The sequence below is a fragment of the Gadus chalcogrammus genome, chromosome 11 (assembly GCF_026213295.1).
Source record: "Gadus chalcogrammus isolate NIFS_2021 chromosome 11, NIFS_Gcha_1.0, whole genome shotgun sequence".
NCBI classification, from domain to species: Eukaryota; Metazoa; Chordata; class Actinopteri; order Gadiformes; family Gadidae; genus Gadus; species Gadus chalcogrammus.
The window spans coordinates 11,231,864-11,247,619 of record NC_079422.1 but is presented as its reverse complement, the minus strand read 5'-3'; the positions used below and the strand labels follow the sequence as shown (position 1 = coordinate 11,247,619).

At 47.3% G+C, this 15,756-nt stretch overlaps 1 protein-coding gene across 2 annotated transcripts in view; it reads left to right on the top strand.

Annotated features, from left to right (window-relative positions):
• The first annotated feature begins 1,642 nt into the window (after positions 1 to 1,642).
• Positions 1,643 to 15,756, top strand: part of cspg5a (chondroitin sulfate proteoglycan 5a) — a 32,031-nt gene continuing 17,917 nt past the window's right edge. For both annotated transcript variants that reach the window (XM_056602587.1, XM_056602586.1), the window contains exons 1-2: positions 1,643 to 2,187; positions 12,735 to 13,728. In XM_056602587.1, coding sequence (XP_056458562.1) covers positions 2,088 to 2,187; positions 12,735 to 13,728 — 1,094 coding nt within the window. In that variant the 5' untranslated portion in view covers positions 1,643 to 2,087. The remainder of the gene's footprint in view (positions 2,188 to 12,734; positions 13,729 to 15,756) is intronic.

The window sequence follows — 15,756 nt, the reverse complement described above, 5'->3', positions numbered from 1 at the left end:
GGAAAAGTTTCCCAGCCAGAGCTGCACTGTAGTCCTCATCAGAGCAGACAGTTGTGCTCCAGGTGGCTGGGGTGTTGGATATAAATGTAAAGAACTGGATTGTCCAGTGACATAAGCCTCAAGGAATTATGTTGCCCATAACCTCAGTCCCCACTAGGGTAGACTGGGGTTATGATATGAGATTCGAAAGGGGGTTGCATTGGCCCTAATCCGTATGATGACGGACTGTCTCGATCAGGAACCAATTGTCTCGTCCTGTCCACATTAACAATAACAGCACGAGGCACACATCATATTCAATAAGAGGATTTCACCCCCCCTCCCCCCAAAAAAGGGCGGCCCATTTGTATTTCTGTATGTGTTTGCGCATGTGTGTTTGTGTGTGTGAGTTTGTGGAGTGTGTGGCAGTGATAAGTGCATGGGGACTTGTGTGTACACACCAGGGTGTTTGTCTGTATTTTCGCATTTGCATTCAGATTTGCTTTTCAATCAATATTCCAAAAATCCATATTTCCACGTGAATTTATTCACAGACAAATTCCTATCAAAATGTGTTTTCCTTTGTGTATGAGATTAACCATCTCAACAGGGAAGAGGGTGAATGAGAAAGAGCAACACGTAAATTAATCTAAACGGGAGAAAGACAGAGGCAGACACAGCGTGAAACCTGATGTCTTGGGTGTAATCACAGTCTTTGTTTGGAGGAATAGTTGCACTCTAGAGGTGATTTGCAACAGACTGTTTACATTATTCACATACTCAAATGCTGTCTTGGCCTACTTTTTACAAGCCATTGAACACATCTAGAATTCCCTTTGGTTTTAATCAAACACTGCCCACCTCGTGTTCGATTTTTTTTTTGCCAATTTAGCCTGCTTTATTTTATGTGCCTTTTAGCAAAATGTGTTAATCTGAGATTGGGTAGATGTAGACTACTTTTATGCGTCTCTCTCTCTCTCTCTCTCTCTCTCTCTCCCTCTCTCTCTCTCTCTCTCTCTCTCTCACAGTGTCGCTCTCCCTCTTCTGCCTCTGTAGTTTTGTTTGGTCGAAGAATGCACGCGCACCCTCGACCATCCTCACCCCCGAGGCCCGCGCGCGCATCACCAACACATCCGTTCATCTCGCGCCTCCCGCCCCCCGCTCTCTCTCTCATCATTGTCATTGTTTGTTTCTCTTGATTCTTATCACAGTGTTTTGGAAACGTAGCATTGCGATTTAACGATGTGAAATCCCCTAAACTCGATATCGCATTACACACCAAGTCGCCCATGATACCAAAAGCCCCTTTATAGATGAGTTTTGTGAAAGTAGCCTACGAAGTAGTGAGCGGTCTTTGTTGTGGTAGTAGACGCTAAACATATGATTGTCCTTTGTCCTTCTGGTGCTGGAGTGAGTCGGCGCATAGGCCTATTGAGCAACTCTTGAACCAAAAATCGACAATGTTTCATGGGATAGGGGGCGAGGCGCGTTCGTCGCAGCAGCCAGCGTGCACACTCACGGTGGGACCCGAGATGAATAGAGGATTATTCTAAAGGAGAATAAAAGCGCTGGCAGAGGGAGGAGGGGGGCTTGGGAAGAGAGAGGGGAAGGGGGATGGGGGGGAGAGGCGAAGGGGATTCGGGGTGGGACTGACAATCCTCAATCCGCAGATGAGACCGTCGCGTTGTCCAGCGGGTCTCACTCCACCGTGTGTGTTTCCCGAACTCTCTCCTGAACTTCAATAGTGCCAGAAAAAAAGCACTAAATCCCAAACCAAAAAGCTGGTGGAGCTAGCTAGCTGTACGCTAGGAGGATCTCCCCCCCACCCCACCCCCAAACTCCGAACTACTACACACAACTCGCGCGTCTCGCTGACGATGGCGCGCTGAGCAGCTGAGAGGAGCGCTGAAGTAGTAGCGAGGAGACCACCACTCGAGACCACCACACGACTATGGAGGAGCGCAGGGAGGCGGGAGTCTAGACGAGTTATCACAACTGCAGGCTGAATCCAGATTACGCGTTTTTTTAAGCCCGTTTGACTAGACAGGTCCCACGATTTATTTATATTTTTTATCGGATTTCATTCGTATCGCTTTTTGCACGCAAGGATGCACGAAAAGGACGCGAGGTGTAGCCGGGGATGCTGGCCGACGGCGCTGCTGCTGTCATGCGTCTTGGCTCTTCTCCTGGTCCCCCTGCCTGTCCGTGGTAAGACGAATTGTGCATTTCCTTGCAGAATAAGTATTATTTTTTATGCAAACCAAGAGCCATGATTCCTAATATTTCTACATGCATCGTTTTACGATCGAGTAAAAGTCCCTCTCGCAACAATAAGCGGGTCGGAGGAACATCATTATAATGTGGCTTTGATTTGACAAGTTGGGTCTGCGGTAGTAAATCAGCGTCGTTGGATGAATTGCTTTTACGCGCATACCCTGATCCAAATGTGCGAACATGGAAACAAAAACGCGTCTAATTATAAAAGCCCTTGCCTTCATTTGACGCCCAGCTTTGACCCACTGTCACTGTTCTGTCCCCATCCGTGGAAGTGGGTAATCGTGGCGAGCCGATGCAGTAAACTCGCTCCCCCGAGGCTGCTCGCTGTCACTATGGCAATGATGGAGCCGAGGGGACACAATGGGGAGGATTACGGCCGGGGGTCCCTGATGAATAATGCATGAGGCAATCTGAAGAGACATTCTGATACACACAGTGCTTTGGCTTCTGGGGCAAAGAAAGAAACGGTCCAAAACAAAATCTAATAAGACACACAGAAAGAGAGACACATCGGCGTTACTTCCCCTTTGTCCTTTAGAATCACTGCGCAAAAACATCAAGTCTACATTTGTATGAAGTGGGGTGAAATCAGGTCCATTGAACCGGCGGCTGCAGCTCTTAATCAGTGCCGCGTCTCTCCGCTTATATTTAAGTCGTTTTTCCTTAATTCAGTTTTCAATCCGCCGTTCACATGGCCACTGGTTTGGTTTGGGTTCTCTCATTGAGACAGGGTCATTTCCCATACTATACCCAAGCCGGTGTTTGCTTTGTCATGTGAATAGCACAACCAAACCTAACACTCTCTACAGGGACTTCACTTGCCCCTCTTATTTTCTAACCCCCTCGCTCTGTATGCCCGTCCGTCAATATGAACAAACACGGGTTGGAAAACACAAACGGCAATTCGGGCACACGAAGGGGATTTATCTGAGTTGTTGATACTCCGGTTGAAATATAATTAAGCAAAAAAAGAATCTGTTCGCAGATGTAGTGCAGCTGCCTGCATCCGAATCAACCTTGGGCTACACTCCCCCTCCCTTCCCCCACCACATCTCATCGCCAGTCAAGTGTATAGCGACGGCTTGCCCTACATCCCAGAACGCAGCTTATAGATACACAGCCGAGACCGGGGTGGTTGTTACTGGGATTTGATCCGCTCTCTCCGTGCGTCCATTTTTTATGTTCCGGCCAGGTCTTTTTTTTTTATTATGGGTGATATACAGTGACAGCCTCCCCTCCCCCCTTCCTCCCCCACCCATCCCCCCCTAGTGCACAGTTGGTGATCGCTGTATAAACTGTTTAATGGGTGTTGAGGGATTGTCCGGGGTAATTGGGACCAAGACTCGTTTACACGCACACGCACGAACACACACACACACACACACACACACACACACACACACACACACACACACACACACACACACACACACACAAACACACACACACACACACACACACACACACACACACACACACACACACACACACACACACACACAAACACTATCTATGTATCCATCTATCCTGCTGACACAAAACGGTCGGTTGACAGCGAGTTAATCTCCAAACCAAATCCCCAGCCCAGCCGTTTAGTAATACACACACACACACACACACACACACACACACACACACAAACACAGACACACACACGCATTAAAATGTTATTGCCTACAGTCCTGTTTAGCGGCGATGACGGATGCCATACGACTAATTTCAGACAACTTTTCCTCCCTCTTCTCTCCTTCTCTCTCCCTCGTCCTCATCCTCATCCTCCTCTTTGTGACCATGGTAACTGCAGCTGCTATTGGTGAGGGAACAATGTGTTCCCAACATGAGCAGCCTCCTTAATATGTCCAGCAGGGACAGTTTCACAACGCCAACACTGGCTCCCATCACTTACTCAGACCTGCTCCACCTTGAGTGGCTCTTCGATGACCTGTCCAGACCATCTTTATCACAAAGTGTGTGTGTGTGTGTGTGTGTGTGTGTCCGCTCGTGCGGTGCGTGCACGTGTGTGTGTGTGTGTGTGTGTGTGTGTGTGTGTGTGTGTGTGTGTGTGTGTGTGTGTGTGTGTGTGTGTGTGTGTGTGTGCGTGCCCGTGCCTGTTTTAACAGCTAAATCACATACCAGTACTTGTATATTCTGGACAATGTTGCCACTTCTTCAGTGAGACATCCCAGCTCCGTGAATATTATAGGCTTAGCTTTACATTGGTATTGGGCTGGCAGTTGATGCACCTGTGCATCGTTTCATAGCAAGGTTGGAGGGGAACTCAACTCACATTCCAGTGGCATTGAGCCACTGGTTTGTGAGATGCTGAGATCCGAGCGAGCTCATAGCTGGAGGCTGAGAACAATTTGAAGCATACAATCAATATCACAGATATGACACCAAAAGAGCCAACCAATCGCCTGTTTTAACATTCAGAACAGTTACAGGAATCAGAACACAAGAGGAAGGGGGTTTTCCAGTTCATTTATGAGTTGTAGTCAAGTGCGGGATAGGAGTTAGTGTGACGCAGCAACCTCAAAGTCGTCATTATCATTGGCCCTTCATGCTGCCACTGCCACGTGAACACTCATGGTGGCGCGGACATTGAACCAACGGGCCTGCGTTACCGGTTATATTGTTGCCGTGGCGACAGGCAAGCATGTATCAAGTGCATCCCCACGAAGTCATTGAGGTAACGTGTAACTACTCCACGTTAACGTCCCATCCAAAGCACTAGGTGCAGGGGAGGTCATCTGTCGGCCTGAAGGAGGGGCTTTGGTGATACCAATTTGGTGTGCATCTCACGCCTGCCAACTTTTATCTGATTGGCTGTGTTCCTCACCTGGACGTCACATGGCTGTGGCTGAGCAGCTTGTTCCTGAGCACTGCTGACGTATATTCACATATTAGCATATTTAACTATGGCCTGACCCCCACCAGCTGTTGCCCTTTGTCAGTGAGTGTGTCTTGTCAGTGTGTTTGTGTGTGTGTGTTGTTATGTATGTGTGTATGTGTGTTTACACTATACATTATGCATTGAGCTGACATGGTCTGGTGCAGTTGAGGCTGTTGCTAGTCCTCCAAATGCCTTCTAACGCCGTCAAGCATAACTTCAGCCTTTGAAATCTAAAGCCGAAAGCGTGCGTCTGGTGGGAGTGGAGGAGCTGTGAAGGATGAGAAGGTATTCAAGAATGAATCTGATCAATCGAAGCGAGCGGGGACCAGCGATCCATAGATGTCCATCTACTGTTCGGATATGGAATGAAAGGCCGGGCTAAAATTGAGTTATGGTCCCTTCAGGGAGATCCCAAGTCTATCTGCGGCAATTGCGATAAATTGTAATAAGTTGAGAGTTAGAGAGTTCTCAAAAAATTGGTGCAGTGTGTGAGTGTGTGTGTTTGTGTGTGTGAGTGTGCGCGTACGGGTTTGGACATTGATGTGTGTGTGTGGAAACACCTCCACCTTGTCCTTGTGAGCACGTGTTTCCTGGCTGCCAGGTGTTTGGCGCGGTGTTGAGTCATCCTAATTACAGTTTGTGTGTCGTGATTGATTGTTTGTGTAACATAAAAAAATATGCAATTATTTAACAGTGATTAACAGTCTATATATGTTTGTATATTTGTGTGTGTGTGTGTGTGTCTGTGTGTGTGTGTGTGTGTGTGTGTGTGTGTGTGTGTGTGTGTGTGTGTGTGTGTGTGTGTGTGTGTGTGTGTGTGTGAGTGAGTGTATGCGTGTGTATATACATGTGTGTGTATGCATGTATATGTGTGTGTGGGAGTATGTGTATGTGTGTGATTATGTGTATGTGGTTTTATGAGTGACCTTGCGTTGGATAGGCCAGCTGACTGGGAATCAGCAAGAAGTTTTTGGGAGGTTCAGTTTGACTTTGCCTGATGGAGTCCAGGCAGCCAAGGATGCCTCCTTGCTGAGCCCACACTATTCTGTCCAACAACACCCTTGAACATGACTTCTCATGGCTTTTGGTGTATAAGTGTGCGTAGGATCTGGTGTGTATTTCGGTTTATGCATATTAGTGCTCTTGCTGTTTTTAAGCGGCTCTTAAGAACACACGTACTCCTACTCATGGATAATATGTGTGCATTTGTTTATTTGCTTCGCTGCTAGCATATTATACTACCTGTCTGTCCATCTTTCTTTCTGTCCGTCTGTCAGCGTGATGGTCGGTGTTTCGACTATTCCAACTGTGTTTCTTGCGTGTCCTCATACACCACTCTGTGTGCATTTGTTTGTGCATTTGTGTGTGAATGTGTGTTTGTGTTTGTTTGTGTGTGTATGTGTGTGTGAATGTGTGTGTGTCAGTATGTGTGTGTGTCTGTGTGTTTGTGTGTGCATCTCGCTCTGTGCATTTGTGTCAGTGGGCTCTTACTGCAGCGTGTTTCCGCCTCTACTTCTGGAGTTACTGAGTTCATTTTCACGTGCACCCGCCTGCCATGTCTGCTGCACTACCCATTCACATCTCCCCTCCCTCATCCTCATCCTCCTCATTCTGTCCTCCACTCTGCCTCCTGTCCTCCCCTCCCTCCACCTCCTTCTCTTCTCTCTTTTCCTTTTTTCCCCTCTCCTCCTTTCAACTATCCTCCCTTCCTGCCTCTCATTACCCGCTCCTCTCCTTCCCTCCCCCTCCTCTCCCCCTCCTTCTCCATCCTCTCCTCCTACCCGGCTCCAACCAACCCAGCTTCATTCTTCTTTTACACTGACAACCCCCCCCCCCCCCCCCCCCCCCCTCTCTCGGCTGTCAGGGAGAAACTCCTTGCTCAGCATAAAAGTCGAAGGAGTTTTGGGTTTGGTCCGGTGTAACAAAAGCCTCTGCATGCCTCACACACACACACACACACACACACACACACACACACACACACACACACACACACACACACACACACACACACACACACACACACACACACACACACACACACACACACAGTCAAACACACACACACACACACACAGTCCAACACAAGCAAGTGCAAGTGCACACGTAAGCAAATACGAATAAACACGTAGACAGATATGTATAGGAACACACAAAGAGACAGACTCATAGGTGCACACAGGCATGCAAATGCATGCACATATATGGCAAACATACACACACACATGTATGTTCACCAATCTATGACATTCACACACAAACATATGTGCTGATCATTTACACGTTATAATCTTGCTAATTAAGTTATATCATATCTATCATATTATTATTATTATTATTATATATGGGATAAATAAGATTACTTATTTAACATTTTTGCATGAATGTGGGGGTGTGAGAAAGAATGGAGGACAAAGAGGATTGTGTGCATGTAATAGCAGGGGGGAAGGGTAGCAGCATCGTCGTGGTATCATCTGCATTTCCATTGCAACACATCATCCCTCCATCCCACCACCTGTGGATTGCAGATGTGAAGAGCTTAATTTGATGGAAGAGAGAGAGAGAGAGAGAGAGAGAGAGAGAGAGAGAGGGAGAGAGGGAGAGAGAGAGAGAGAGAGAGAGAGAGAGAGAGAGAGAGAGAGAGAGAGAGAGAGAGAGAGAGAGAGAGAGAGAGAGAGAGAGAGAGAGAGAGAGAGAGAGAGAGAGAGAGAGATAGATAGATAGATAGATAGATAGATAGATAGATAGATAGATAGATAGATAGATAGATAGATAGATAGATAGATAGATAGATAGATAGATAGATAGATAGAGACAAAGACAGAGAGACAGGTAAATGTGTCTGTCTGTCTGTGGGGATGTCTGTCTGACTTAAAAGGAAGATGTGGCGGGGCTGAGGAAGACAGATGGTCGGACAATACATATATGCTCACCCTTCAATTAAACAGCTGTCGCAACAGTGTTGGTGAATCGATGTAGAGATATTCAATTAGATGTGGATGCTGGGTGATGCATCTCTGATGCACATAGATCGTAATGTCCTCCACTACTGCCAAGTATCTTTAAGAGGTTTAATATCTGGTTTACTGTAGAGATGGAGACAAAGAGTTAGAGAAAGTGATACAGAGATATAGAGTGAAACAGTTGAGAGAGAGAGAGAGAGAGAGAGAGAGAGAGAGAGAGAGGAGAGAGAGAGAGAGAGAGAGAGAGGAGAGAGAGAGAGAGAGAGAGAGAGAGAGAGAGAGAGAGAGAGAGAGAGAGAGAGAGAGAGAGAGAGATATGAGAGGAACAGAGATGGTGAGAGAGGGTAAGATAAGAGATGGAGAGGAAATGAAAATGTTAAATAAAAAATAAGCAAATATGAAAAGCTGTGTGTGTGTGTGTGTGTGTGTTTGTGTGTGTGTGTGTGTACTCACGCATGTGTGAGATAGAAAGCCAGAGAAAAAGATAGGAGGGAGAGGAGAGAATCTGAGTGAGTGTGATGGAAAGAGGAAAGAACAGAGAGATAAACAGTGAAACCGTTTTGGCAGCGTCTGAAGTCACATGTCTCCACAAAGGAGGACATTTTGCAACAAAACTCTGAGCCTGAAGCAGAGTGCATGATGTATCTCAAGTGTCAATTCTGATCCAACACCTCCACAGTCATCGTCTGTCCTCATAAACGGAGGAGACTCCATTTTGTGTCTACAGCCTGGAGCAGTTTGTTTACGCCCCCACTCCCCCCCACTCCCCCCCCATTCCCCCCCCCAGAATCCCCTGCTTTCTCTCTCATGTCTGGGTCAGCAGACTGGCACTGTGGGCCCTAACTGTCACAACCAATCAGCTTCCCTTTTACTGTCTTTCCCAGCCAATCAGGGCCCACCTTCTCCTAACTAATGAGGATTTAACAAAGGGCAAGTTCAAAGGTCGGCAGCGAGCCATTATAGGCTAAAAGCACTTAGTGTTGTATACACACACACACACACACACACACACACACGCACACGCACACGCACACGCACACACACACACACACTCCCACAAACACACACACACACTCCCACAAACACACACAAACATAGACACACATGCATAAACACTCAGTCACGCATCTCACAATGACCGCCTATCATCTCCAACCATGAGAAACCAAGGTATCCTTATTAAACACACACACACACACACGCACGCACACACACACACACGCACACACACATTTGGTGGTAGAAATTGCCTTATGTAATACTGTTTGACCATCCAGATAACTGTAGGGTCCTGGCGTGTGTGTTTGTCCTGTGTGAGGCCAATGTGTAAGCATGCGTGTGTGAGCACATTTATGGAGAGGGTGAATTGTTATTTGGGCAACAGGGAAACAAGAACTTCTTTGTCTCTAGTTGGTTTTGGTTTAGTCTCATTTTGGGCTGAATCGGGACAGTGAACCGAGTAAGACCTAAACTTGGCTTGAACCGGTCCAGACTGCCCTGACCTGACCCTGTTCCTAACATCCGATAATAGCTAGTTGTACCTAACATTCTCTAATTGCTAGTGGTCAGTTTGCCATTTCAGTCTGCTCAACCAAAGAGCCCCAACATTCTTTGTTTGCTTTTGTTCCATATTAAGCTCCCTATGGCACTCACCTGACGTTAGCTTATAGCCTGCTAAATAATGTGAGCAGATGATGCTACATGATGTTAGCAAAATCTTCTACCTAATTTTAGCATATAGCTTGCTACCCGATGTTTGCTTATAGCCTGCATAAACGTAAAGCATAAGCATAAAGCCTGCTAGCGATGCTAGTTTATAAGCCTGTGAGCAGACATTAGCTAATAGCTAATGCTACCTTTGCCAGCTACCTGCGGGATAAGATAATCAGTTTATTTTATCATGCACAAATGACTTCAATCCAAGTCTTTGAGCAACGAAAAATCCCCAGGCACCGATAAGGACCTGTATGTATCAGACATGGTTGCTGTTCCAAAAGGGTATTGCCATGACTCCAGTAGTAGAGTCCCATCTGGCCCAACGAGACCCAAATAGCCGTACTGCCAAAGGGTCTTTGAGCCCTTATCAATCAATTAGAGTCATGAGGGTGGATGAGGATGTTGCCATTAATTCCTGGGACTCACAGTCAAACTCTGTACCGCTTTACAATCAACCCGTTTATCTATGGATCTCTGTATGTGTGAATTACAGCATTCTCTCTCTCTCTCTCTCTCTATCTATCTATCTATCTATCTATCTATCTATCTATCTATCTATCTATCTATCTATCTATCTATCTATCTATCTATCTATCTATCTATCTATCTATCTATCTATCTATCTATCTATCTATCTATCTATCTATCTATCTATCTATCTATCTATCTATCTATCTATCCATCCATCCATCCATCCATCCATCCATCCATCTATCTTGACACACCTCATTCCTTTGCATCCCCCGCCATCTCTCTTTCTCACCATCTTTCTTTCCTCCCCTCCTCACTCCACACCCCTCCCTCGGTCTCTCTCCCAACCCTCCATCCCTCTTCCTGCTTGCGTTCAGACAACCGTTTAACAGAGCCGCTCGCTAAGCAAGGGGGGGTGGGGGGGTTGGTGATGATGAGGATTTATAGATGAGGAAGAGGCAAAGGGGAGGTGGAGAGTCCATTCTGGTCCTAGAGAGCGGCGGATTGAATCGGATGGGATGTGTGTGTGTGTGTGTGTGTGTGTGTGTGTGTGTTTGTGTGTGTGTGTATGTGTCAATGTGTGTGTGTGTGTGTGTGTGTGTGCATGTGTGTGTGTGTGTGTGTGTGTGTGTGTGTGTGTGTGTGTGTGTGTGTGTGTGTGTGTGTGTGTGTGTGTGTGTGTGTGTGATTTAGAGAGGCAGAGAAAGACAGGGGTCAAGTGCAGAAGTCAGAGCAAGGGTATTTACTGTATATTACTATTATTACTAGGATGTGTGAGATAAAGAGAGTGACAAATCAGATATATATATATATATATATATATATATATATATATATAGAGAGAGAGAGAGAGAGAGAGAGAGAGAGAGAGAGAGAGGTTTTCTTTTGTATTGGAGGCAATATATCCTCACCTCCTCAGATGATGCATTCAACAGCAAAGGATTGTGGGTCTGCCGAAAGGATTAGCCTTCTATTGACCCAGATCCAGGCTACATATTGGCTACTGCTCTGTCACCCTTTAAACTGACTGACAGCTTCTGCTTGCTCCATGTCTTCCACCTGCCAATTGAACAGCCTCTCCCTCCTAGTTTTAAAGGCGTAAAAGCCATTGTTCAAGATCCTCGCACTGTTATCTATGATCCATGTTTGTAATTATTGCTGTTGTATGAAACAGACATCTTTCGAATGGAAAATAGCAACTTATTTGTCACACAATGCTTTCTTTGTTTTGATCTGGGTTATGATTTAGTCCCCGGTCCTTGTCACTGCAGGTATGTTATGCAAGGGAATGTGTTTTGTATTTGGGCCAAAAACCAGACGTTACATCACTGACTTTGTTTATTGTTGAGTTCTTAAGTCAGGCCCCACTGTTGTTGGAAAAATGTTGCTCTAGGTTTAACAGACACACAAACAATCACCAAATATCATAGTTTGTTATTGAGATCCTGCCAGCTACCCTCACATCTGTTGCTAGATAGAGGCTTCTGTCCTCAGCAGACGTAAGGAATGGAGCCCTGGCAATATCGGGGACTGTCTACGAATCGAATCCAAAAAAGTCAGCACGATACAATTGTGTGATTTGTGTGACTTTTATTTAGAAATTGCATCACAAATCTAAATGGAAATGGCTGAAGTATTTTACAATGAAGTTACTATTTGCGATGAATTATTGCCAAAATTGCAAAGCTTCCTTCCCACTGTTGAGAGGCTGTTGATCTGAATCAGTATCAGAGATCATGGGTTATCCATGAGGTTTATCAAGGCACGGGGGCCTGACTCCACAGTTTAAGAATAAGTTTGTCATTGGTCAGGGTGGCTGGCCCGAGGAGACGCCATCGTATCTTCTCTTGAAGATCACTGCCTCAGATCACTCCTTCTCTCTTCTCCTCCTCCTCCATCACCCCCCACTGTGCACCTCTTCCCCAAAGCCCCCCGCCCAGACCCCCTAATCCCGTCTCCAGAGCTCATTACCCTCCGAGCACATTAGTCAATTATACCCTCTTTTTAATCCCCTGGAGGAACGCCGGCTCACAGAGGCTTTGGGCCTGGCCATGAGCAGCCCGTCCTGGGATGAAGAGAAACTTCAATACCCTCAGTGACGGCTCGCTTTAATTTGCTGGGCGTGGATCAGAACCCGGGGGTTAAAGCCAAACTGCAGGATCCTGCTGGGTTAGAACACCTTAACCCCGGAGCTACTGAAAGGCAGTTCAGGTCATGAAGGTGTGGTGCAGATGGTCAGCGGGCTGGAGCAGGGCAGGGACATACATCAACGAGCCTAATGTTAATCATTTCTCAGTATTAACACTCCCAGGGACGAGGGACTGCGTTTTGTGTTTGTCGATTTTTCCTTGTAACACCAGATGAAGTCTTCTCTCACTTCCTTAACGGTTTCGTGCCTAGCTCCTTGACGTTTTGTGTTTCTATGTGTTTTGCAGGCGATACAGTTGCAGCCAACATCACCGAAGCGGCTGGGCTCGTTAATCGCAGCTCCCTGCTTAACGAGGGGGCGGGGCCGGAGCAGGTTGACGAGGTGCTGACCGGAGCGGTGACCGGAGCCGGCCTGGTGGCGGCGGAGGCGGCGGCGGGCAGGGCCGGGCGCGTCATTCGTGCCGGGGAGAAAGACGAGCAGGGCAGCGGCATGTTCGGAGAGACCGCCGTGCTGCCCGCCGTGGAGGAGGTGGGCGTGGCCGCTCCTCCCCAGCTCAGCCCCGACTCAGCGGAGACGGAGCTCTTGTTGCCTAGCAACCCCCGACGCGAGGAAGCGGCGCCGCCGACGAGCGAGAAGGAGGAGGAGGAGGAGGAGGTGGGTGGCGAAGAGGAGCGAGAGGCGGAGTCCACCAACCCGCCGTGGCTGGTCGCCAAGGACACCTCCGTGTTCGACCTGGACCCCCGTCTCCTCACCACCACGCCCCCGCCCCCGGGCGCCGTCAACCCCTCCCACCCGGACATCCTCCACGTGGACTTCTTCGACCAGGCGGCGCGCGGCCGCAGCGACCTGGCCCCGCCCTCCCCCTCCTCCCTGGCCCACGAGCTGCAGGGCGGGGACCCCACCTCCTGGGCCATGCCCGACAGCTACGACTACCTCACCCCCTACGACGAGGGGGTCTCGCCCACCGCCGACGAGTACACCTACAGCACCACCACCGAGACCTACGACAGCGCCGAGGACCCCAGGCTGGCCCCGGGCCGCCCCGGGCCCCGGGCCCCCGAGGACAAGGCCCCCCTGCCAGGAGGGGGCGCCGCGGCCGAGAGCCCGGACACCCCGAGGGTGCCGGTGTACGCAGTGGACGGGTCTGACGGGCTGGGGGGCTGCCGTGTGGGCTACCAGATGCTGAACGGGAGCTGCCGCTCGCCCTGTGATTCGCTGACCAACTACTGCTTCAACGGAGGGCAGTGCTACCTGATAGAGGGACAGGGGGCGCTCTGCAGGTAGCACACAGCCTCACACACACACACACACACACACACACACACACACACACACACATTATAACACACACACATACACACACACACACACACACACACACACACACACACACACACACACACACACATTATAACACACACACACACACACACACACACACACACACACACACACACACACACACACACACACACACACACACACACACACACACACACACACACACACATACATGAACACAAACTCTAACAACCACAAAGACACACACACACACACAAACACACACACACACACACACACACACAGAAACACATAAATTCACACATATCACTTATAATATGTTACATTTAATATTCATATAATATTCTTATCTCCGCATTTTGTCATTCTACCTACCTTGTGGTATTATTACCCGTCCGTGCACCGAATGTAAAAAGCACCAAAATCAACATATTTTGGGGATTTCACCTCAGAATCCTAAACTAATGCTACGGTTCAATGCTAGATCCACAACGGTTGCATGGGGATAATTCTCTGCGTGAATTAAAGGTCAGAGAGATTAAGAAAACACATTTATATATAAATAGATATAAAATGAATGATGGTTCATGGATTGGGGTGGATCCTGAGATTTAATTATTTTTAGTAGCCACACAAAAATGTAATATAAAAACCTTATCAGCACCCTGGTATCAGGGTCAGGACGGGGGACGGAAGACATATCTTGCAACAGAAAGGCTTGAATGAGCCATCATATCCCCTCTCCTATCCACAATCTCATTATGATATTTATTTAGCGCCCAGCAATCAATAACAATACTGCTGTCAAAAGAAATGGAACCAAGATTTATAATGGCATCTCATGTCTATCAAAAACCAGAAGCCCTTTGATTCAACACATTTAGCTTCTGCTTGTCTCACTTCTCTATTAACTACCTAGTTTAATGGTTTTTAATCATTGCGTAATTAGTCTGTGTGTTGTGCCAACTAGGAATATCACAGAGTAGGAGAACAGCAGCAGCAGCCCATTGCCTGATCTGTAATGAAGACGAGGTTTCATTTTGCAGAGATTACGAGGTGAGGCCGTGGATGACATCAATCCTGGCGCTGCTGCTGATGTGCTGTTTAGCGTCCACTTAGTCTAAAAGGGTTTCCATGTTTAGATGGTGGAGTTGTGACCCCTGGGTCTGGGAAAATGGATAAATCCATGTTGAGTTAAAACCCAGATGAACGGCTTGCTAAACAGTTTTCCTAACGGACACACTTGCCGTTTTGTTGTTGTTGTTGTCGTTGTTTGTTTTTGCAACCGAACTGGAAACTAAATAATCCTTTTTTTTAAGAGCAGTTGAAATGTGTTTCCCTTATTGTTTATTCATCCCAGTGGAACACCAAACAGACAGTGGATTACGAGTGTGTGACTCCTGCCTCGACAGACACATCCAAGTGAAGAGGAAATTAATGAAAAGCAAAAAAAAATCTTGATGGCATCGCCATGGCAACGCTGCTTCCCTATCGATTGTGTTTTCTCCGGCAACAGCATCCCTGATGCATAGGGACCTAGAATGGGGCTAGGCTAGCCTCTTCTAATCCATATGTTATAGTATAGCATAGCCTGGCCAAATGCATAGTCTAACCTGGCCTTGTCTAGCCGAGCACAGCCATATACATAAACACAGATTATGCCCAGTTAGTTTCTGTGTGCACATATTCTGTATATATATTATAACAAACAACACAAAATTAATCTTATGCAGAATGAATTTGAATGAGATGTTGATTTAATTTATATGATAATTTAATTATTCCTAGAAAATGATGTAGGTCACACACACACTCACAGAGACACGGGAGCGATTACACACAATGAGTATTGTAGCACACACCATGCTCCTGGTCGGAGAGGTGAATTTACATCTCACTCCTTTAGAAATCCATGGCTCCTCCTCCTGCCACGCCCACCCCCCCCTCTGTCACGATCTTGACCATGACCTACGTGCCCGTGAACCTAAGCGGAGTAATCATTATAA